The 22,381-nt window shown below is 42.2% G+C and overlaps 2 protein-coding genes across 9 annotated transcripts in view; one reads left to right on the forward strand and one right to left on the reverse strand.

Annotated features, from left to right (window-relative positions):
- Positions 1–22,381, reverse strand: part of RPL34 (ribosomal protein L34) — a 305,621-nt gene that overhangs the window by 261,589 nt on the left and 21,651 nt on the right. The window lies entirely within an intron of this gene.
- LEF1 (lymphoid enhancer binding factor 1) overlaps positions 1–22,381 on the forward strand; it is a 106,036-nt gene that overhangs the window by 80,694 nt on the left and 2,961 nt on the right. For 4 of the 8 annotated variants that reach the window (XM_077300642.1, XM_077300644.1, XM_077300647.1 and 1 more), the window contains 3 exons: positions 1,605–1,767; positions 6,742–6,849; positions 9,566–9,614. In XM_077300642.1, the coding sequence (XP_077156757.1) occupies positions 1,605–1,767; positions 6,742–6,849; positions 9,566–9,614 (320 nt within the window). Of the gene's footprint in view, positions 1–1,604; positions 1,768–6,741; positions 6,850–7,862; positions 7,902–9,565; positions 9,615–10,623; positions 10,665–22,381 lie in introns of all 8 variants that reach the window. The other 4 variants (XM_077300643.1, XM_077300645.1, XR_013224880.1 and 1 more) reach the window with 3 other exon arrangements.

The following is a 22,381-nucleotide window of genomic DNA, read 5'->3' on the forward strand; positions in this document are numbered from 1 at the left end:
CCACGGCCACGCAGCGCGCATGTGCGGCCGAAATCACGAAAGTGCCGTGCATGCACGATTTCGGTTGCGCATCGCACATGTGGGCATGCGCATGCGCGGCGCGGCCCTGATTCCCTCTCCTCCCCTCCCGCAGTAAGAAGCTTCCCGGGCCGCAAGCTTGCGGCCCGGGGAAGTTTTTTACTGCGGGGGGGGTGGGGAGAGGGAACAGCAGCCCTGCGCCCTGGCCTTCGCGGCCTGGCACCGGGCCGTGGACCGCAGGTTGGGGACCACTGCTCTAGGGCCATTGCTTTGTGGGGTTTGTTAAAAACTTTGAAATCTGATTGGGCAGAAGGCTTTCTGAGTGACACAAGGGCAGCTCATTTGAGTAGGGCAGAGGTTGCTTCATGCCTGATATAAGTACAATCCAAACTATGCTCTACAAATCATAATCTACTCAGATGATGAAGAAAAAAGGTTCCTTTCCTAAATCCAATCCACAAGCATGTTTTGTATGTATTGCAGCTGTAATGAATGATAGTAGGCTTATTGTTGAAATTATGCACAAACCTTTTAGGGCTCCTTTTTCCTCATCTGAGTGGTATCCCCTTTCCAGTGAGGTGTTGGAATCTGAGGAGGTTTGCTTCTAGGGAAAGTGACATCTGAATCTTCACAATATAAACTGAATGGATGCAACTCTTCCCCACTGGGTAGTGTTCTCTGGTAGCCTGCATTAGTGCTCATAGGCCCCATTGCGCCCAGTTCTGCTGCAAGGCAGCATGTGTGCTTCATGACAGATGATGGCTCATATCCCTTTTCTCCATTGTTAAAAGCAACATTGGAAACCAACAAAGGCTACCTTCAATGATGATATTCCCAAGTCCTCATAGGGAGCATCACACTCTCTTTAACACATACAAGACTAAAATGTTACACTAAGGCATACGTTGTTTTTTAAATGTAAATATAATCTATAGTACTGGTTGATTCCAAAGGAGATTCCACAACATAGTACTTGCCAACTTTCCTAAAATAATAGTTGCCCCTACTGAACTTGTACATGTTATCTTGAACAGTAGAGAGAATGATGTGGAAAAGTGATAATGCTCACATATGTAAAAAGGACTGAGTGGAAACATATTTACCCATACCATTAGAGGTAGAAGAACCATATCAGGTTTTTGCAAGTTCTGACAGTACAGGAAATTCTGTTCCCCTGCAACTTTGCTGAAAACCGTTCCTAGCTTAGCTATTTATAGGACTGTGTCTAACCCCTTTGCTCCTGTGATCAAAATAGTAATCTCGGAAGCTCTGGAGCTACTCTGTGTGTATACAGATCAAGCACGGGTATGGCAAGAATCCTGAAAATGGTTTGTGAGAGAAAATAGCTTATGCCGGAAGTGGGCCTGAGGCTTATTAGCATAATACGCAGAGGAGTGATGCCATGAATGATATACAGTGTGCTTGTAATCTTCTCTCAAGAAAAATACACTGCAATAGCCAATCAAGTATACAGTTCAGAAATAGGAAATTCTGATCATCACCAGCAAACACGCCCCCTTGTACTTAAGTTGGTAATGGTAACAAGTGTCCTCTTTCTGTGTTTTCTTTCCTCCTGCTACCTTCAGGAAGCCTCAGCATGAACAGAGGAAAGAACAAGAGCCCAAAAGACCTCACATTAAGAAACCTCTGAATGCTTTCATGTTATACATGAAAGAGATGAGAGCAAACGTCGTAGCAGAGTGTACTCTGAAAGAAAGTGCCGCTATCAACCAGATTCTCGGCAGAAGGGTATGGCAGAGCAACACGTGTATTTGGGTGTATGCAAGTACAATGTTCATAACGTGTTATGCCCCTCTCCTGTTCCTTCGAATGCAGCTAGGCAACCTATTCTGTCAGGCATTTGCTATACAATAATTAATTAGCCAGTAGAACTGATGTTTGATATGCCAACTTAAAATACAGCTGTGTTTCTTTGGCATGCCATAGGCCTGGGCCCACACGTAGGATAATGCACTTTCAACATGGCAGCTGGATTTTCCTGTGTGGAACAGGAAAATCTACTTCTAAAGTGCATTGAAAGTGCATTATCTATTGTGTGCAGTCTAGGCCCTGGTGTCAAGTGGTAGACCATGAGCTCTGCATCCATCTAGGCCTAGGCTTTGACTCCAGAAACTCCTTAGGGACCTATTGGCATTCAGAGGAAGTAGTCCCAAGGCTAGATGGTCTGATGCTATAAGGTAGTTTCATACATTAATTTTTTTAAAATTTAAAACATTTGTATGCTGCCTTTCCCACCTAAATTAGTGCCTTCAAGGTGGCAGACAGTTGAGAACAACCATTCAAACAAACTTTTGCTTTTTTTTTTTTTTACTACCAAGTCACAGCTGACTTATGGTGATCCCATAGGGTTTTCAAGGCAAGAGATGTTCAGAGTTGGTTTGTCATTGCCTGAACACCATAAAGGTAAAGGGTCATGTCTGACCCTTGGGGTGACGCCCTCTAGCGTTTCCATGGCAGACTAAATATGGGGTGGTTTGCCAGTGCCTTCTCCAGTCATTACCGTTTACCCCCCAGCAGCAAGCTGGGTACTCATTTTACCGACCTCGGGAGGATGGAAGGCTGAGTCAACCTTGAGCCAGCTGCTGGGAATGAACTCCCAGCCTCATGGGCAGAGCTTTCAGACACTATGCTTGCTGCCTTACCACTCTGCGCCACAAGAGGCTCTGAACACCATATATGTATATAAAATCAATAATGAAAAACAAACAAGAAGGAAGTTGAGTACTTGAGTACCCAGACAAATAGAGAAGACTCCAGCGATGAAAGAGGATGAACCTGCCTGAGGAGGAATTCCATAACTTTGGTTTAAAGTCCAAGAAGGTATTTTCTTGGGTTGACATCCATCTAATTGCAGAAGATGGAAGCATCTGAAGCAGAGCCCCTGAAGATTATTATAGTTGTCGGATAGCTTCGTACAGGAGTAGGTGGTCCTAAGCTATACAGGGCTTTAAAGATCAGTGCCAGCATATTCATGCAGATATGTTAGTTGGGTCATATTCTTTTGTGAAATGGCAGATAATTTTTGTACTTTGTACAAAGACAGACAATAAAATCATTGCTGAAAATCATGGGTGCTGTAATAAAATTCCTAGGTGCTGTAGTGACCTGGCACCTGGAATAATTAAATAGATGATAGAATTAAATAGGTGATAGATGCGGCAGTAGTTTGAAGAAGGAAGAGCAGGTTCCACTTTCTAAGCGCATGAACATAGTGACACTGGAATAAGCACACTTTCAGGGTAGAGTGCACATGCAAGGATCTTTCTGGCATGCCTTGTATAATTAAGGTCAGGCTTATCTGGACTCCAGTGTAAAACAGGAGTTAGAAAAGAGTCAGGCAGGCTATTCTCCAGCAAGCCAGGGAATTGTTCTCTGCAGAGGTCACACTCACTAATCTGGGTCTGCAGCATATCTATATGATTTTTACCTTGTGTTGTAATCAATCCTGGATAGAATTGTCAGCTATTGGGAATGGCACATTGATATTCTGTTACCAGTTTATCTATAATCAACTATGCATTGTTCTTCATTGTAGCATTTGAAAGTTTTTGAAGGAGGTAGATTTAAATCATGTCTCAGATGCTAAAGTTACTAATTAGAGTGGATCCTTCCTTTTTATTCCTTCAAGACTTTCATAACAGGATATCAGTCTTAAAATATTGTCGTTACGTGTAATTTTCTTTTCTATTTACAAGTTGAAACCTTCTCTTTAAGGCTGGGTTTTCATTCTCTTTAGCTTGGGCTGTGCTTGCCAGCTACCTAAACCCTTGGCTTTTAAAATGGGGTTTGGCGTCAGAGTGATTAGGGTTCTATTTGCAAGGAATACCATGAAGTTTATTGCTTGGCTCCATCAAAGCACCGTCTGTGTGTTTGATTATGTTTCTGTCCAAATGTGTCATAGGAAGGAAAATTCCTGCTCTGACTTTCACAAACAGTGAATTAGCTAAAACGCTTGTCTGTATTTTGACAGCTTTCTTCATTATTTAAAACTTCAATTGCCTCTTGTCTGCCAAAGTAATTCCTATGCCCTTCATGGAATACTGTATTAGTCTCATAATTTAACACTTAGGATAGAACATAGGCCAGTATCCGGGTGGGACAGCTGTGGATCAAGAGCACGACCATGAAGCAAATCGCCATGCACTCACCCACGTACTTCTGAGTTTTGTTACTTCTTGATAGTTGCCCTTGCAGAAACCCCAAATGTCGCTCTGTATTTGAAAAACTATTTAGAGCTTTGACATAACATTTTTTGAGAGTGTAATTGCATTTATTTCTTGTTAATTTTATGTTTTTTATTATGAGAGTTTAGAGCAGGGGTAGTCAAACTGCGGCCCTCCAGATGTCCATGGACTACAATTCCCATGAGCCCCCTGCCAGCAAACACTGGCAGGGGGGTCATGGGAATTGTAGTCCATTGACGTCTGGAGGGCCGCAGGTTGACTACCCCTGGTTTAGAGTGTAGTTTGAGGATTCTGTTGGGGATAACGGTGAGAAGGCATGCATACCTTTTTATGGACCATGGTCTGCACCAGTGATGTGGATCATATGCTTAGTAACTCCATTGGGCAGATGTGATATTTATAGAGTAGTTTGTGTATAGATGACACTTGTGTAGAGATGGATCACTTGCGTTGCTTTCTGAGTCCATGGCAGTCACCGGAAAAACTTTTGCCTCTTCGGCTCAAGGTCATTTGGCTGCATTAGAGGATTTGGCTGCTGGCATGCCACATCAAATATCCCTTCTCTAGCATTTGCAAGGGTCTGGTAAAAGCCCAACCTTGGATAGGGTGGCAGATGGTACACAACTGGCTTGCCACAAGCTGAATGGCAGGGACATAATTGAAATCCCCATGGCAGCAACCCATTCAGCTCTGAACTCATCAAAGAAATGTATAAAAGCTCTGTCTGAGCAAAGTTCTAGAAGACAATGTTAGCCATGCTACATGTTTCCAAAACCCTTGGGCTATAAAACTATTAGGCTGTTCAGCTTGATGAAATCATACTTTAAACCTCTGCATATTTAAAATTGTCTATCAGTGAGAATGAGCAACTTAAAATAAACAAACTAGGAAGTGCCAAAGATGGGAGATCCTCACCGTATGTTGGACAATCATGGCAGATTCATCAGAATCACACAACTTAAAAGTGCTAAAATGCAGAGCGGATAATCTAATGTTCGGAAAGAAATTCCCCTGAAATCCAGACTCTTAATTGCATTGCAAAAGCCAGGAACCTTTCAATGTGCCTTCTGTGCTTCATCCGGCCCTTCTCCTCCCCCCCTGCCCACTGTCTGGCTCTTAGAAGCAAGCTTCTCTCTTTGCTTCCTGCTGTGAAACAGCTGAGAGGCAGCTGTAGGGGATGGAGCTAATATGATCTGCTGTTTGGGAGCAGGGGCAGGAGTCACTGTGGCGAAGGGAAGGGTGTGTTTATGTAAGTGTTTGTGTCTGTGTGTGAGAAAGAAGCACTGTTCACTTGCTCTAAAATTGTCTTGTGTTGGAGCAGCCTAGAACAGTGCCTTGACTGCCAGTTAATTAGGAGTGGGATGTTAACTGTGTCAGTTCTTTAATAATGTATTTGTGTGAGTTTAACTGTAAAAACAGTGATAACCATCCTATCATAGTGTGAATAGAAATGTTTCTCACTACTAGTATTGTGCCTTATTCTAAGTCCTTATCTTACGTGCACACATGACGCTGTCTTAGATGGAGTCAGACAAAGTGATGTATCAAGGTCAGTATTGCTTGCTCGTACTGGCAATAGCTCTCCAAGTTCTTGGGCAGAGATCTTTCACATCATCTCCTACCCAATGTTTTAAACTGAAGATCCTGGGGATCAAACCTGGGACCTTCTTCTTGCAAAGCAAATGTTCAGCCACTGAGACATGACCCCCCCCCCTCCCCAATCTCCTTTTTTAGGTATCTCACCTACCAATTGACACACATTTCCAGTGTCCATATAACAGCTTTGTCCAAAAAAGTAATCAGCAAGGTTCTGTCCTAGGCTGTCTGGGGCTGGGTAGATTTGTAGGTCCTGTAATATTTTGACTTTGTAAAAGTTCATAACCTAGTTTTAATTGGAATGCATTTGATGGTGCTTTCGTTCTAAGTAAATGTGGTTGACCTTCCTATCATGTCATATGGAAAAACTCACCTTGTTCACCTTACCGTCTAAGAGCAAATCTTGTGGCATTATTTTTTTAACAGTCAAAAGTTTAAAGGTTTGAACTCTGCAGAGTTATTAAAATCTGTGCTGTGCTGTATCCACTTCTGTATAATAATCTTGATAACAAGTTCCTGCTTAGAACAGAACTGCCAGGGTAAGGAAGCAATTGGATAGCAGCTTGGGGGTCCAGAGCACATGGACACATATATGTAGGTCATGGTGTAATAGCACAGGATGTCACTGAAAAAAAAACTATCAGTGAGATTCTTCTTTGATCATAAACTTCCTGGACAATGAGGTCTGAACACAGTAATGAGACAATCATGCGTATAGCAGCAATGATGATGAGAGCCATGAATCCGTCTACTCACTTCAGTTGTAATTTGTGGTCCTGTTTCCTTGGTGTTGGTGACCTGTTGAACTTCTGCAATCACTGGAGTGGCTTTCCACTCACCAATTAGATCTTTGCTGCCCATTAGGTGGCCTTATGTGCAGTGTAGTAACAACACTGACTCTTTCTCTCACTTTTATTTGCAGTGGCACGCACTGTCCCGTGAAGAACAAGCTAAATATTATGAACTAGCTCGGAAAGAAAGGCAACTACACATGCAGCTCTATCCAGGCTGGTCTGCAAGGGACAATTACGTAAGCACCTCACTTATATTTTATTCAGTTAAGAGTCTCTGAAGCTGAAACAGGAAGAAAGTGAGGGAACAGGTACCATGTGAGATCCAGCTGTTAGCCTTGCGTCTGCTTTGAGAAGCTGTCTTACATTCCGACCTGCTTAAATAACATTTCCATATCTTAAACAGCCAGCTCTGGATATATTTCTGATCCAGTTTTGTTCCCTGTTGTAAATACATCAAAATGGCACTTCAGTGTTAGATGGTTTGCAAACATCTGGTGCACTGGCCTCACATCTGTCCTCCATCTGATCACTCTTCTGACATGTGTTCATCATATGGTTAATACATATCTATGGCAACATCTGTTCTAGTAGAAGCTCTTTTGGGTTACCGTAAAACTCATATGGTCTCTGTCTTAACCCACAACAGTAGAAATAGGGTGTGGGGTGAATTTCATGTCTGGACTTGAATCAAATCAAATTTTTGTCATAAATCCATTTTGAAGTAAGCATTGAAAAGTTTAATTTGCAAGCTTTAAATAGCTAGTTATATGTTTAACTTGTTAAAAATTGTAGGTAGCCAGGTGGATCTGTCAAGGAAAAGAATCCCCCAAACAGCAGCCGTGTAATATCTTTTCCCTGGAACCAACCAAATTTTTAATGGAATAATGAACAAGCTTTCAGGCATACAGAATATTTCATGAGACTAGATGTTCAATGCAAAAAGAAAGAAAATAGGGAGGGGGACAGAAGTATTCCAGATCATTATGGAAAAGTCTAAAGTTTTCAGATTGTAGCCTTTTAAATTGAGACTGGTCACTTTTCCTTCTGTAGCCCACAGGCCTCTAGTGATTCAATGTCTGTTTTTGCACCCAGTGCCATCTAATCTAAATCTGAAGTACCTCTTGCTCTTGATTTCAAAAGGCTACAAGCTGCAAACCTTGGGCATTTTCCATCATGTACTGAAAGTGTTCTTTCTTTCTCTTTCTGTCTTACCCTCCCCTCGCCCCATTTCCTTTCTTGCTTTTTATAGTGAACATCCAGCTTGAAGAAGATTTGTGGGAACTTCAAAGTATGTAACAGTTATCCCAATAATAAGCTTTTGTTTCAAATTGTAAATCTTAAAGCAGACTTCTTAACAGAAAATCTAATTATCACTCAGCTACAGTAAAACTACTCAGTTGTCATTTACACTTGAAAAGTTTCTCTTAAAAAAAAATTCCATACAGAAGACTCCTGAATAACTGTTTGCAAGGGAGATAGGTAAGGATGTGCCATGATTACCTCTAAATAAAGAATTCAAAGAGAAGCTTAATCCCAGGCCTAATTCTTTGTTTTGAGGATCTAAAGTGTCTCATACACACATGAAAGTTTCATTCAGCAGTAGATTATACCCATAAACGAGTTGCCTTTAAAACAAACTTCAAGAAAAGTCTCTTTGGTATCACCCCACAACTATTCAACACCCCCTTTTGAATATCCTTAGATTCAGTGCTCTTTGAAAATGCTGTTCCACCTTGATAAATGATTCTAAAATAGAAGGGAAAGTGATAGTATCCCAACCATTTGTATTCTGTTTATCATATCTGTATTCCTTCCAGTTGCGTATATGAACACTGAGAAGTTGTGCTCAGAACATCTGGTGAAGTAATGGAAAATGATGCATTTCTTGGTCAACTTTCATACAAAATCCTTTGGTAGTAATCAGTATGGAATTTTCGTAAAAAGAGGGATTTTAAATAAAGATAAAGTAGTATCTATTAATTTTAGGCAAATTGGATATTTAGCTGCCACCTCTCAGAATTGTGGTTTGTAGCATTCCTTCAGTAAATCCTGCACAAGTTGCTTTTAAAGTTGGCATGAACATTATGTTAGGATCCTAGGAAAACAGCCTGCAGCAAAGTCATTTCTTGCAGGTTCTCTAATTGCTTTCTGGCCTAGTCCACTTGTACTGCAGATTAGGTAGATTTAGAGGTTGCTAAATGAATGGTACTATTTCAGATTGCAAGTGAGTGGAGAGTAACATTTGTTTAAAATGCCGTTTAATGTGAAAAATCCTTACAAATAAAAAAAAATAGCCCAATGGTGAGAGAATTTCTAGCACAACTTTTCACATACTATAATTAGTTTCTTCCATAGCAAAAAAAATATTAATTGGAAAAACTTTGAAGAATGTGATCCTTCCAACTGTAGTCAAAAATAGTACTATTAGATCTACCATTTCAACCCCACTTGTTGCATGTCTAGACTAAGAACACACAACAGATCCAGAAGTTGAACATGATTTCATATATTACCATAGTTATTTATTTATTTATTTATTTATTTATTTATTTATTTATTGGATTTCCATACCACCTCCCAATTGTTAGTTCAGCTAATGATCAATATAGTTAGAATTGACTCTTTCTGGCAGGTGTCCTTCAAAGTTTCTGATACTGAGGGGAAGGGTGATAAGAGTCCCCTAAAACATCTGTAATATCCTCTTAAGTACTTGAATTTGTTCCAAAAGCAACCATCAGTTTCATAGAGTTGTTCCTTAGAGTTGAGTGAAGTTAGCAGGATTCAGCCTTGTAAAGGACCTTCTATGCTGGGAAGATTATTGGGACGCAGGAAAGAACTGTCCAAAAGAACTGGAGGATCATAACAAATCAAAACATATTTTTGCTTTATTGTCACCCATCCACAGAGGTGATACAGGGTTTTTAATGGTCTCTTATATCTCCCTCTGTGCAGGGAAAGAAAAAGAAAAGGAAGAGAGAGAAGCTACAAGAGTCAGCATCAGGTATGTTTCATAACTGGCTTTGATACCACGTATGTGTCCAAATCTTGTGTCAGTGCTTCATTCTAACGTCACACATAAGATCTGTTACAGAAACAGCTTCATGATGGATATACGGAGTCCTGTGTTAATTCTTTTATTGGTTGTCTTCATTGCCTTGCCTTCTAACACCAAGCAGAGTGTCAAATTATGAGTCTTACTCTCATGGTGAGGGAATGTGTGGAATCAAGCTCCACGCCACCTGTTTTCAGAATCTGGAAGAAGAGAACAGACTCCATTCCTTTAGAGGTCACAATGGCTGAAGACTGCTTGGTAGTACCTGTGAGTGTAGGAGTAATTCCCAGCTGCTGTTGGGCAAAGCCATGCTAGACCACAGAGTGAGGGGGGAGTAACCTTTATAGGTTCAGTAGTGGTCCTGGCAACCCAAAATGTTTTTGAGCAGCTGCTGAATCACCACCTCCTTGTGACTACATATATGGGAAGTACCAATAACAACAAATGGCAACTCATTTACTTGTCCACTGATTCCGCTGACCCTGGCATGGGCTTCAACAAGCAGCAGCTGGGAGTCTTTTTCCTGACACTTGTAAGTGTTTTGAGTGAGTCTCTGACCCATTGACCTCTGGAATAATGGAGAACGTTTGCTTCTGGCCAGTGAAATAGATGGCATGATATTTTAATCCATACGTTTACTCCTCCACAGTGAGTGTATGAACTTTGTAGGTTTATTGGGAATATTTCATTGGGATTTCTGTAAACTTCTTTAAAAGAAAAAGAAAAGATGGTACACTCAAAACAGCTGCCTAGGAGGTCGGCTCAAAGCATCAGTGAGGTCTTTTTCACTTTTTATAATTATTATATTTTTATTAAACACAAAATGGCTGGTATAAGAACCATGAAAGGCAGAGGAAACAAATCGGCATACTGTTCTAGCATAAGACCTCTTTTTATTTGGAGTGTGGAAAAAAAATTCTTCATTGGAAATTTGTTAAAGAACAACAATCTTCTACAGGTGCAGCCCCAAGAATGACAGCTGCCTACATCTGAAGCATGGTAAGAATATTTCTAAAAGCCTTTCTGCTAAATTTTAAAATAAGATATTTGTAGGTCTCTCCTGCTTTAAGCTCTTGAACAAAACCTGATTTCAGCACACATTTTGGAAGTGCTTTCTCCTCAAATGAATGCTCTTGTGATTGATGGTTTTTATACCGGCTGTGTCTTTGGCTTCTAACTTTTCCCTCCTTAAATTTACACCATACAATCTGACCATACCTCACTGAGTAGCTGTAAGTCTACCTGTGATGCACTAGAATGGTTTCACCAAGCAGTCAAACCATTCTGGTCAGCAGTGTGATGCAAAAATCATCATTAAAAAGAAACTAGAATGGTTTCTTATTACCTGAGTTAATTTGAGCTAATTACTACTTGCCTAGTGCTCTCTGGGCAAGGGGATGATTAATTTGAGTCTCTGATACATTTTTCCATTTGAATATCATATTCACAGAAGTAGGTTTTTATTTCAATGTGCTACTTTGTTTCTCTTGCCACTGTACCAAGTGTTGGTTGAGTAGCTCTAGCTCCAAAACTTAGATATCAGAATAATCTAAATGTCTGCGAAAAACAAGAAGTGTTAGATTTGATGCTTCCCGTCAAAGCTTAATGGTAGATGTTAACTGGTATGTTTGCAAATCCTCATCTTTTGCCTAGCTTACTAGCAAAGTTTACTAGCAAAGCTGTTGCAGGCTGTTCTTTCAGGGTCTTAGGTACAAACTTCTACATTTGTTCTAGCATTAAATATGCTAATGTTGGGGATTAGTACAAATTTCTCCACTTTTGGCCTAGCCCTGATAGATTCTCCGCTGGCTGTCTTGAATAGAATGCTTTGACATCCGCGTTCTATCTAACCAGACTTCCGATTTTAAAAAGCAAACCAGCTTTTTAAACAGAAACATCACTGGAGAAGCTATTTGTATACTCACTCCCTGAAACATTATGTTCCCAGTAGGCAGTGATTACCTCAGTTCCCTGTATTTTCTACAAGAAACCTGCTTAGTTTCTATTGCCATGAGAATAGGCTTGGTCAGAATGGATCAGAATAGCAAAGGTGCCCTACATAATGTAATAATACAAGAAGGCAGTCCCTTCTCTTCAAACAGTGATATCATGGGTCTCTTTCAAGAAAAATGGATGTTGCAGTCATTGCATCTGGCTCCAGATAGTAGAGCCTGAGAGAGATTGTGTCTTTTTCCAGCTGCAGCTGATTGGCATTTGGGTGCTGGGAAAATGTACCATCCTGTAAGAGAAGCTGTTCTCTGAAGATCTCAACAATGAATGAGCAAAGACTATTACGATATGTGTGGGCCTGCCGCATTGATAATATAAATAACAGCCCTCTAAGTTTAGAAAGTTTAGAGCCTCTTGTGGCGCAGAGTGGTAAGGCAGCCGCCTGAAAGCTTTGCCCATGAGGTTGGGAGTTCAATCCCAGCAGCCGGCTCAAGGTTGACTCAGCCTTCCATCCTTCCGAGGTCGGTAAAATGAGTACCCAGCTTGCTGCTGGGGGGTAAACGGTCATGACTGGGGAAGGTACTGGCAAACCACCCCGTATTGAGTCTGCCATGAAAACGCTAGAGGGCGTCACCCCAAGGGTCAGACATGACTCGGTGCTTGCACAGGGGATACCTTTACCTTTACCTAAGTTTAGAAACCAGATGAAATCCAGATTGAATGGCCAGGGAGGAAGGCATTAGACTTCCTGGATAGCTCCCGACTACTCTGCTATTGCTTGTCTTTTTGACCTTGCTGGGAAGCTAACATCAACCTCAGTTCCATTGTTTTCTCTCCCTCAGTGCCATCTGCCCCAAAATCCCAGTGTTCTGAAATTCCTCTGAATCTTGGAAATAGGATAAATTATGCAAAAAGGAGATATGTGCAAATTGGCTTGATTTTCATAATTTTGTTCAAAGTTCAGGATTTTTCTTTTGGCACGGTTTAGACACAGCGGTTATAACTGGCCTCAAGTGGAAAACAAGATGAAGAAGTTTCTCCTGTATGAAAGTGGGTTCTAGGTCAAATTTAGCAGTATAAACGCAGATGGAAAAGGTCCACTAGATGTCCAGTGTGTGTGTGTGTGTGTGTGTGTATGTGTGTGTTCCTCCCCCATTTCTTTCTGTTGCTATTTGGGTTACTCTCATTCTAAACCTTTGAACCTTAGATCCAGCTCATGACACCTTAGGATTGTAGTAAAACCTAATCTCTAAACTGCTTCAAATAAGCATTTTATTTAATTTATTATATTTATATACCGCCTTCCCCAGAGGCTCAGGAGAGGGAACATATAATTTTTTAATATAACTAATTGGCTTGGAAGAGGGGAAAGAACAATATGGGACTGTAAGAACAATATAAGACAGTTTGTAGATCATGGAGAGGCAAGACAATGCAGTTGTGAATGTCTTTGAGTTTCTTCCTTCCTGCTAAAGAAACTGCTTTTCTGTAATCCGGTGGGGTAGCTGTATGTGCTCCTTTGCTTTGGCCACAACAGAAGAGTCCTCTCTCTAGAGAGATAAAATTTGTGGAAATTTTGAACTCTCAAGTTATGGATAGAGGAATGGAAACTTTAGAAAACAACAAAATAAATATATGTGTGTTACTTCCTTTGTTTATAAACCATAAACTTATTTTGCTGCTGTACTGCTGTAGTATATGTAAGGGCATACAAAACTGTACACTTGGGCATATTTATGGGATTTAGAAATATAAAATTTACTAAACATAGAATTGTAAATATGCGCAACATTTAAGAAAAAGGAAACAAGCTATAAACTACTGCACTTTTCTACCTTAATTCATGTAGCCTAGTGTTTGCCATCTGAGAAGTAGGGAACACTAAATAATTGAAACGGAACATATTTGTAGTAGACAAGAGAGAACATATTATTTGGACAAACTGTTTCTTAGAAGTAATGATATAGTTGGTAATCATGTTAAACTTTATAACCTTGAAAACACTGAATTTGACAGCTTATCACAACTGTGGACCAAATGAGTCATTTTTAAATAATGAACTTATCTTTGGAAGTATCTTTATATATCTGCAGAATACTTACAAAGGAATTTTCATTCTTTAATGGTGTGGAGCAGGGGTCCCCAGCCTGAGGCCCTCTTTCTGTGCGGCCCTCCAACCTGCTTGTCTGCTGCTGTCACCCTCAGGGCATCTTCCCTCAGACCCATCCTGTTCTTCCTGCCTCAAGAGGAACCATCTACTGCTGTTCATCCTTTGCAAAATGGCAACATGGCTTGTTTGGGTTTGACAATAGCAGCATCGCTTGTTTGGGTCTCCATGGTTCCTTCTGTCAGCCTCCTCTTGTTCTTATCCTCCACAACAGCATTTTGGCCATTCTCGGTGCTTTGCTAGCCAGCAAACTCAGGCACCCATACCACTCAGCTTTTTAACTCCCCCTCTCCATGAATTACCATGTTGACGCTATGTATGTATATAAGGAATGTAAAATTGCTGTGTGAATGGATGCTGAAGATTTCAGGTCTCCCAGTTTGGTGTAGTGGCTAGGAGTGCGGGCTTCTAATATGGCATGCCGGGTTCGATTCTGCACTCCCCCATATGTACCAGCTGGGTGACCTTGGGCTCCCCACAGCACCAGTAAAGCTGTTCTGACTGAGCAGAACTCTCAGGACTCTCTTAGCCTCGCCCACCTCACAGGGTGTCTGTTGTGGGGAGAGGAAAGGGAAGGCGACTGTAAGCCGCTTTAAGCCTCCTTTGGGTAGAGAAAAGCGGCATATAAGAACCAATTCTTCTTTTGCAAAAAAAAAAGGCAGGAAAAGGACAGTAAAAGGCCCTCACAGACACCCTGTGAGGTAGGAGGGGCTGAGAGAGCCCTGATATTACAGCTCTGAAAGAAAAGCATTATCATTACTGTGACAAACCCAAGGTCACCCAGCTGGCTGCATGTAGAGGAGCAGGGAATCAAACCTGGCTTGCCAGATTAGAAACTGCTACTCTTAACCACTACACATCCGTAGTTAGTAACTAGCAGAAAAGCCCATTGTACAAAAAATACAATGTATACTAGCCTTCCCCCCCTGACCTGGGCAGGCCCACCGAGGATTGGCGAGATCACCGCAGGGCTGCTTGGGGTGTGGTGAATGCTGGCATGGGCAGGCTCCCTCCCCCCAACACAAACAGCTTCGCCGAGGCCTGGGACTGCTCAGGATTGGAGGCGAGCTGGCAGGGGTAGGCTCCCTCCATCCCCTCCAAACTGGGCAGTCCTGGCAAGGCTGCAGAGAAGGCTGCTCAGGGCACGGGGAGTGCTGGCGGGGGCTGCCTTCCCCCCCCCCAGGCCTGTAGTCCCAGGCCCTCCCACTTCCCTGCTAGCTCCCACTCCACTCTCTGGCTTACTGCAGGCTGGCACTTCTTCCACATAGGAAAAGTTGGAGGGGGGGGTGGGTCATACAAGCACAGGAATTGTACATTATCTGAAATCCCTCCCAAAGCCATTGAGAAGGTACAACAATTGGCTGGAAGGGGAAAATGCTATACTTAGAAGTGTCAGTCAGGACAATTCTACTGAGGAAGACAGACTGACATTTCTAGTTGGACAGTGCTATGTCAGGTATTTGTGTATCTGCTGAATCACACTGTCTACTTGGCTTCCCTGGAGACTCATTAGACAGTGAGGCACCAGAATAGCTGTGGGATAATGATATTTGTAGTTGCTCCCAAATATTAGGATGAATCTGTGTGGATTCAGAACATTTATTATATGCTATAATGGGCATCTTGATTAGTAAACATTTGACCATATTATCTGTCACACAGAAACACTACCAAACTAATATTATGTGAATCAACCTGTAAAGACTGTTTCATAAATATGCAATATGATTTACATACAATTATATACTATGGTTTATCATTATAGGAATGAATCTTGGAAATCAGAAAAGCCCAGCTACTACATGACATACAAGTAGTCAAGGGAGAGTAGGATCTTTCTTTGAATGTTCTTAATTTCCATTGTATATAGGAGCTCAGGTTTTAGGATGCCTTGTGACAACAAAAATGAGTAAATTAAAATTGTGCTTGTTGTGACAGCACAGGATTGCTGAGTGTAAGCTGTAATTGTAATGCTTTTATTAATAATTTGAGAAGAAACCTAAGGTGCAGAAGGAAGTATGCTGTAAACATTCCACTCAGCAAAAACTGAGGAACTGCTTCCATTAATTAAAGTATAATAAAGTCATAGAACAACGCAATGTTTTTTTTTCTTGTATAGCAGGCTGACACCTGCTGGGGAAGAAGGGGAATGGAAAACACCACTATATTGCTTTGAGAGGCACACTAACCCACCCCCGTCCCCAACGCACATGTTATGGTAGTGCTAATGCAAACATTTGGAAACAGTCTTCCATTTCTTTGCTTTCGTTGCTTCAGAGTCTGCTGTTGAACAGCTAGATTCAAGACCAATACTGCCTTAAGAGCCTGACAGGATATTCAGCACATGAGCTTTCAAGAGTCAACGTTTTGTATCTGACAAAATAAACTTTAATTGTCAAAATGTCATAACCCCCCCACACACACACACACACACACACACAAGATTGTCGGTCTTCAAGACACTACATTTATTTGCCGGATCATACCAAATAGGTCTTCTACAGCTTTCTGTTTGTTAGTTAAAATGTTTTCGTTTCCACCCCACCTTGCGGGTTTTAATGAGAGTTGAGAACAATTTTCAGTTTAAGCCAAAAAATAAAATAATAAACTTCAGATCTCCCCCCACCCCCAATGTCTGCCAATAAAACCTCCTCAAAAACTCTGGCAAACAAGCAGGCCTTACAGCACCTCCTTAAGATTTCCAGGGATGGAGCTCCCTTTCACTTCTTCAAGGAACCCATTCCACAGAGCCAGAGACACAACAGAAAAGGCCTGGACTCTAGTCAATGCTAGACAGGCCACCCTAACTGTTGAGACAGTGTGCAGATGGCTGCCAGAGTTGGAGCTTACGGGCATATGGAAGGAGATGGTCCTGTTGCCATCAGAGGCCAAACAGATAGCCCAGGGAAGCTCACAGGCAGTTTATAAAAGCAATAATCCTTTCTTATACTTATTCTCTAGCACAGGGGTAGTCAACCTGTGGTCCTCCAGATGTTCATGGACTACAATTCCCATGAGCCCCTGCCAACATCTGGAGGACCACAGGTTGACTACCCCTGCTCTAGCATGCTCCAGCTGTTTGCTATGAATTTGTCTAATGAAAAAATATATAAAAATATATAAAAATTAATTTTAGAAGAATACAGACCACGTTGTATGGGTGGATTACTGTAATGCCCTATATGTGGTGCTGTCCTCAAAGATGATTCACAGAAATGCGGAAGTCCATCAGGACATTACACCAGTCTTGAGGACTCTTCACTGGCTCTCAGTTTGTTTTGGGATCCAGCTTAAGGTACTGGTGTTAGCCTTTAAAGACCCTTATATTTTCCTGTATGGCAATTGTGTTCCTCACAACAGGGTCTTCTAACAGCCTGCTTGCTCTTAAGGATTGCTACCTGTTAAAGCCGAGGATTTGTCTCTTGTTCCGCTGCCACTGTGGAATGGCCTTCTGTAAAGGGTTATGCAAGTACATATTCCTGGGAGCTTTGGGTGAGGTTGTAAAATGGAGCTATTTAAGAGTGCTTATGGGGTGACTTGAAGGCTATGGAAGTAAGCTCTCATCTCTTTTAATTATCTGTTTAATGATTTAATCCATGTAGGTGTGGGTTGGTGTTTTTTTTACCATATTTATTTTTGCTACTAGTTAGTGCCAGTGCTACTGTGCCAGGAGAAAGATATTAAAAAGATTATAAGTTGTCTTGAGTTTTGTGGCAAGAGTGTCCAAAGGAGAAGTGTCACATATTTACAGATAGAAGTAGAAGAAGAGTTGGTTCTTATATGCCACTTTTCCCTACCCGAAGGAGGCTCAAAGCGGCTTACAGTCGCCTTCCCTTTCCTCTCCTCACAACAGACACCCTGTGGGGTGTGTGAGGCGGAGAGAGCCCTGGTATTACTGCCCGGTCAGAACAGCTTTATCAGTGCCATGGCAAGCCCAAGGTCACCCAGCTGGTTGCATGTGGGGGAGCGCAGATTCGAACCTGGCATGCCAGATTAGAAGTCCGCACTCCTAACCACTACACCAAACTGGTACCTCTGCATGTACAAGCAACAGTATGCTTGTATACTGGGATCAACTGGGGGCTTGAGGGTCAGTTGCAGTCTTTGTTGTAGGGATTGAATGTTGAGTGTCTGATGGAAAATGGCTTTTGCCAATACGTCGACTTGCCACACCTGTCCTTGTTGCTGTGAGAGCGATGTAAACCCAGTCCTTTCCAATAGGCCGGACCCACTGAGCTTAATGTGCCTTGACTAAACTGGGCTATTTTTGGTTCAGCTAGCGATAATGCCATCAAGATCATGTTACTTATTTCTAACCTGGAAATAGTATGAGTCAGCCAGAGTCCGTATAAATAGCCTCATTCAAACTAACTTCCTTCAGATACCATTTGATAAGGCTTGTTAAAACTATATGTATTGGCCTTTCAGCTAGATATCCAGGTTTTCATCATAATATTATTAGTGTTTATGTCCTGCTAGATGTGTGGCCAAATATGTAAGTTGTTAAAAATGTAGACCAGGGATTTCCAACCAGCGGTCCGTGGACCCCCAGGGGTCCATGGGAGCTCTGGAGGGGCTCTGCAGCTTTCCCGTCCTCCTTAATGGACTTGGTTGCAAATTAAGGAACTGGCAGCCTCCACCCCGAGGGCTTGGTGGGTAAGTCGTGAGTATAAAATTCAGAGGGGGAGGGAGTTGGTTGTGGCATGATCCGGGGGTCTGGGCTGACTTCTCAGCTTCCGTCTTTCTTTCCAGTCTACATGAGGTGGAGCAGCTGTAGCAAAAGTGGGGGGAGGGAGGGAAAGGAGGGTGTGTGTGATGTCACTTTCCAGTGACGTGTCACTTCCGAGGGGCGGGGCAGGGAAGCATGGTCAGCTGACATAACTTCCGGGAGTCCTTGAAGCCTTACCATTTATTGTAGGGGCTTCTCCACAGTCAAAAGGTTGAAAAAGGCTGATCTAGACCAGGGGTAGTCAACCTGTGGTCCTCCAGATGTTCATGGACTACAATTCCCATAAGCCCCTGCCAGCAAACGCTCATGAGAATTGTAGTCCATAAACATCTGGACCACAGGTTGACTACCCCTGGTCTAGACTATACAGTGGTTAGTGTGTTGGGGTAGGATCTTTAGGGTTGCCAGCCATTGACAATGTTGGCTGGCAACCAACAGGACAGGGAAGGAGGAGGATGTCACACTAACAGTGCAATGTCACTTCCAATGTAAATCCAGAAGTGAAGTCAGTATGTTGTTGTCGGTCCTTCCCCCAATAACTCTATGTTTTTATCATAGAGTTTGGGGCATCCTAGATCATCACAGTGACCTCATTTCCAGATTTCTACTGGAAGCCATTATTCCTGTTACCTGCTGCTAGTCACTTGACAGAGATGGTCTTTTGCCACAATGGGACACCTGATAAACCTACGAATCTGGGAGACTCAAGTCCATATTGTCCTTCTGCCATGGAATCTTGCTGGGTTACTTTATGCCAGTCACACATTCTTGGCCTAACCAAACTCATAGATAGGGTTATAAGAATAAAATGGAACATAATGATGTAAGCTGCTTTTGGTCTCAGTAGGGGATGAAAGGCAGGGTTTTTTCATGAGTTTTAAAAATTTTGGGGAGAGAATTTTGAGCATCAGATTTCTAAATTATACCCCCAATTGTTCACGCTCTCAGGGTGTACTCAACTGTAATCTCAATATAGCTGCTTTAAAATAAAAATAATTTAGAAGTACCTCTAAAAGTACTTCTTTAGAAGTACTTCTAAAAATAATTTAGAAGTAAACTGTTTACGCACTGGAGGTTTCATGCCAGGCTGCAGGCTGGAGTTTTAGTCATAGCAGGTTGTCCCACCTCTTCCTACACCCACACGGGGGGAGCATTTGGCCCGGTGCACCTCATCCGCCCCCAATTTGTGCTCCTGTATGGGAGCTGGGGTAGTGAAGTTCCCAGTGCATAAATGGTCTTACAGATAAAAAGGAAGGCAAACTTTAGTATTTCCTGTTTTTTCCCTGCTACGGTAGCACACCAGAACCAAAGTAGCCTAAACTAAACGAGTATATAGTTAAGTTTCAGTTCCTGCCAGATTGATTAATTAACATTTTAGAAACTGCAGACGTGACTAAAAAGGAATATACAACATAAGCGAGTTCTCTCCCCCACCTCCCATGAGACACTCCTAAATCATCAGATTTTTAAGATTAAAAAAACAAGCTAGGGAAGACATAAAAGATGGCAGTAAAATATTATTGCTCTGGAATGCATAACAAATAAGGACATGTTGGAAAGAATTTTCTTAAGATGCAGAAAAGCTGGCCTGTAACAGTTCTTAAAAATGTAAAAGAGTAAGCAATAGCTAAGGAAATGCCCCAAAATGCTGACTATGTTTGATTATTGATAAGCCTCTACTATAAAAATTGAATCATGTGGATTGCTCAGGGAAGCTAAAGACTACAATGTGTATTCCTTAGAAGAGAGTGCGTGGTTGTCCAAACTCAGATTCCTGGTATAAGGAAAGTTTTCCTTGACCCAAGAAAGGACCTATTTATTCACTAGCAAATCCAAGTGAAACAGCTACAAAATACGGTCCTGGGTACAAAACAGGCTTCTGCTTCACATGCCCCTTTTCATAATTCAGAGTGCAGAAAACAGCCATTTCTGGGGAAGGGGGGTGGGTAGAATCAGCTCAATCTATGATCTCTGAATATCACAAGTCATCTTAATGCCAAAATTTAAATGCTACCTTATCACTTGGGAACATTTTTTTTTTTTTTTAATGATCACCTTTTATTTCTGCGGACCGATTCCTCGTTTCTCGTGGCTGGTGAATCTGCGCTATAGCATAAATGGAGAGACGGCGGATCTTGTTGTGGCTCAGGCTCAAGGCTTCACATATGCAAAATGTGACTTGCAGTGCTTTGCTTTGAAGCCTAACCACAGCCAGGGAGCTGTAATTGCAGTCTTTGATTGCGCCGACTTCACTTGCGGGCTGGGCTTTGCTCGGGCATGCCTGGCTTGGCGAGACTTCAGCTGCAGCCCTCCAGTGAAGCCTTAGATGTGGGAAGTCCTCAGTCTCTGAAGCACATACCTGTGGTTTCTTGAAAAGAATCCTAGCCTGACCTGTTTTATATCTGTAAGGCAACACCAGAGCTATTCCTTTAAGACTCTGATCAGCTTATTGGCAGGGCATGGAAGCAACTTCCAGTTTTTTAGATCATGCTTGCAGAGACTTGGGACTCATTTTTAAAAAAAGCTTTTTACAATGAGGAATGTTTTTACTTTATGGACCACTGCATCAGCTTGGAAGTCATGGCACTGCACGCCTTCCAACTCCTGGGGGCACAGGCTCACTGGAAGCAACAAGAGGGCAAAGTCAGGAGGAGGTCTGCAGGGATTGGGGTGTCCGCAAAAGTCCACCGTCTCCTCTACCGCTGGTGAAAGGGCCTGCCATCAGGGAATCCAACTCACTAATATTTCAGAGGCGATATTAAAACGAGAGGAAAAACTGAAATGAAGCAGCACAAAGCAAATCCTGAACATTGCACTGTGCAAATCTGCAATAATATTGGCAGCCTTTTTTCAGCTTGCAAAGGAAAAAACGGGCGTAAAAGTCCCAAAAGTGCTCCAGTGGTGTGTTGAGAGAAACTTGCTACTTGTTTTTAGACGGGGGAAAAGGGTGTCCACTTTGAGGACACAGGGCCAGAGCAAGGCCATGGACATTATTTTAACCTCCTCACTTCAAAGACAGACTGCTGGTAAGAGAAAAGGGCGGTGGTGGTGGAGAAACTGGGAACCATCTCAACAGAAGGGCATTTCATTTCCTTCGGCAAGGAACGCATTCCTGCCTGGCAAGGGAGAGTTGTTCTGAATCGCAGGGCTTGTCAGACCGCTATGAACCGCTGGCCTGGCGCCTCAAGGCCGTTCCTCAACAGGAAACAGAATGTTTTAATGTAGGACTGAGAGGAAAACCTTCCCAGGAAGAGCAACCTGGACCAAACCTTTGAAATTCTGGGATGAAAAGGCCCAAAGTAAATATAAATCGGCAGGGTGCTCTCTCCAGTGTTCCTTTGCTGTTTGCTTGGCCTCTCCTTCATGCTCCTTGGAAAAGTAAAACCCTTCATGACGCTTTGATCCCAGTCTTCTGGAGCAGCTTTAAAAAATAAAAAGACAGGAAACCAAGGGATGCTTTAAAAAAACCCAGAAAACCTGGGGGTAGGGTAGCTTTATGAGGAAGTAGGAATTAGATTAGTTGGCTGCAGACGACCACCTTGGTTGAAAACAGTTCTTTTCCAGGGGGGCACTTGACTGTATTTCGAAAGGTCATGGTGATTTAAATGGAGAGGGGGACAGGACACACACACACAAACACACACACAGGAACAGGTGTAAGTTTCCTCTTTGTTATGTGTGGACAAATGGATATATGCTCTCTGTGAACTCAATCAGCAGCACGTGTTTATGGTTCATGGTGAAGTGATTTACCTGAAGAACTCTGCCTGGCTTACTTACACAGCTTACTTGACTGAGGAGTTGCCCTTAGATTGGCAATCATTGGTATTCTTATAGACACTAATAATGGTTGCAAAGCTTAGGGCTTGG

Source organism: Paroedura picta, chromosome 10, assembly GCF_049243985.1.
Source record: "Paroedura picta isolate Pp20150507F chromosome 10, Ppicta_v3.0, whole genome shotgun sequence".
Taxonomy (NCBI): Eukaryota; Metazoa; Chordata; class Lepidosauria; order Squamata; family Gekkonidae; genus Paroedura; species Paroedura picta.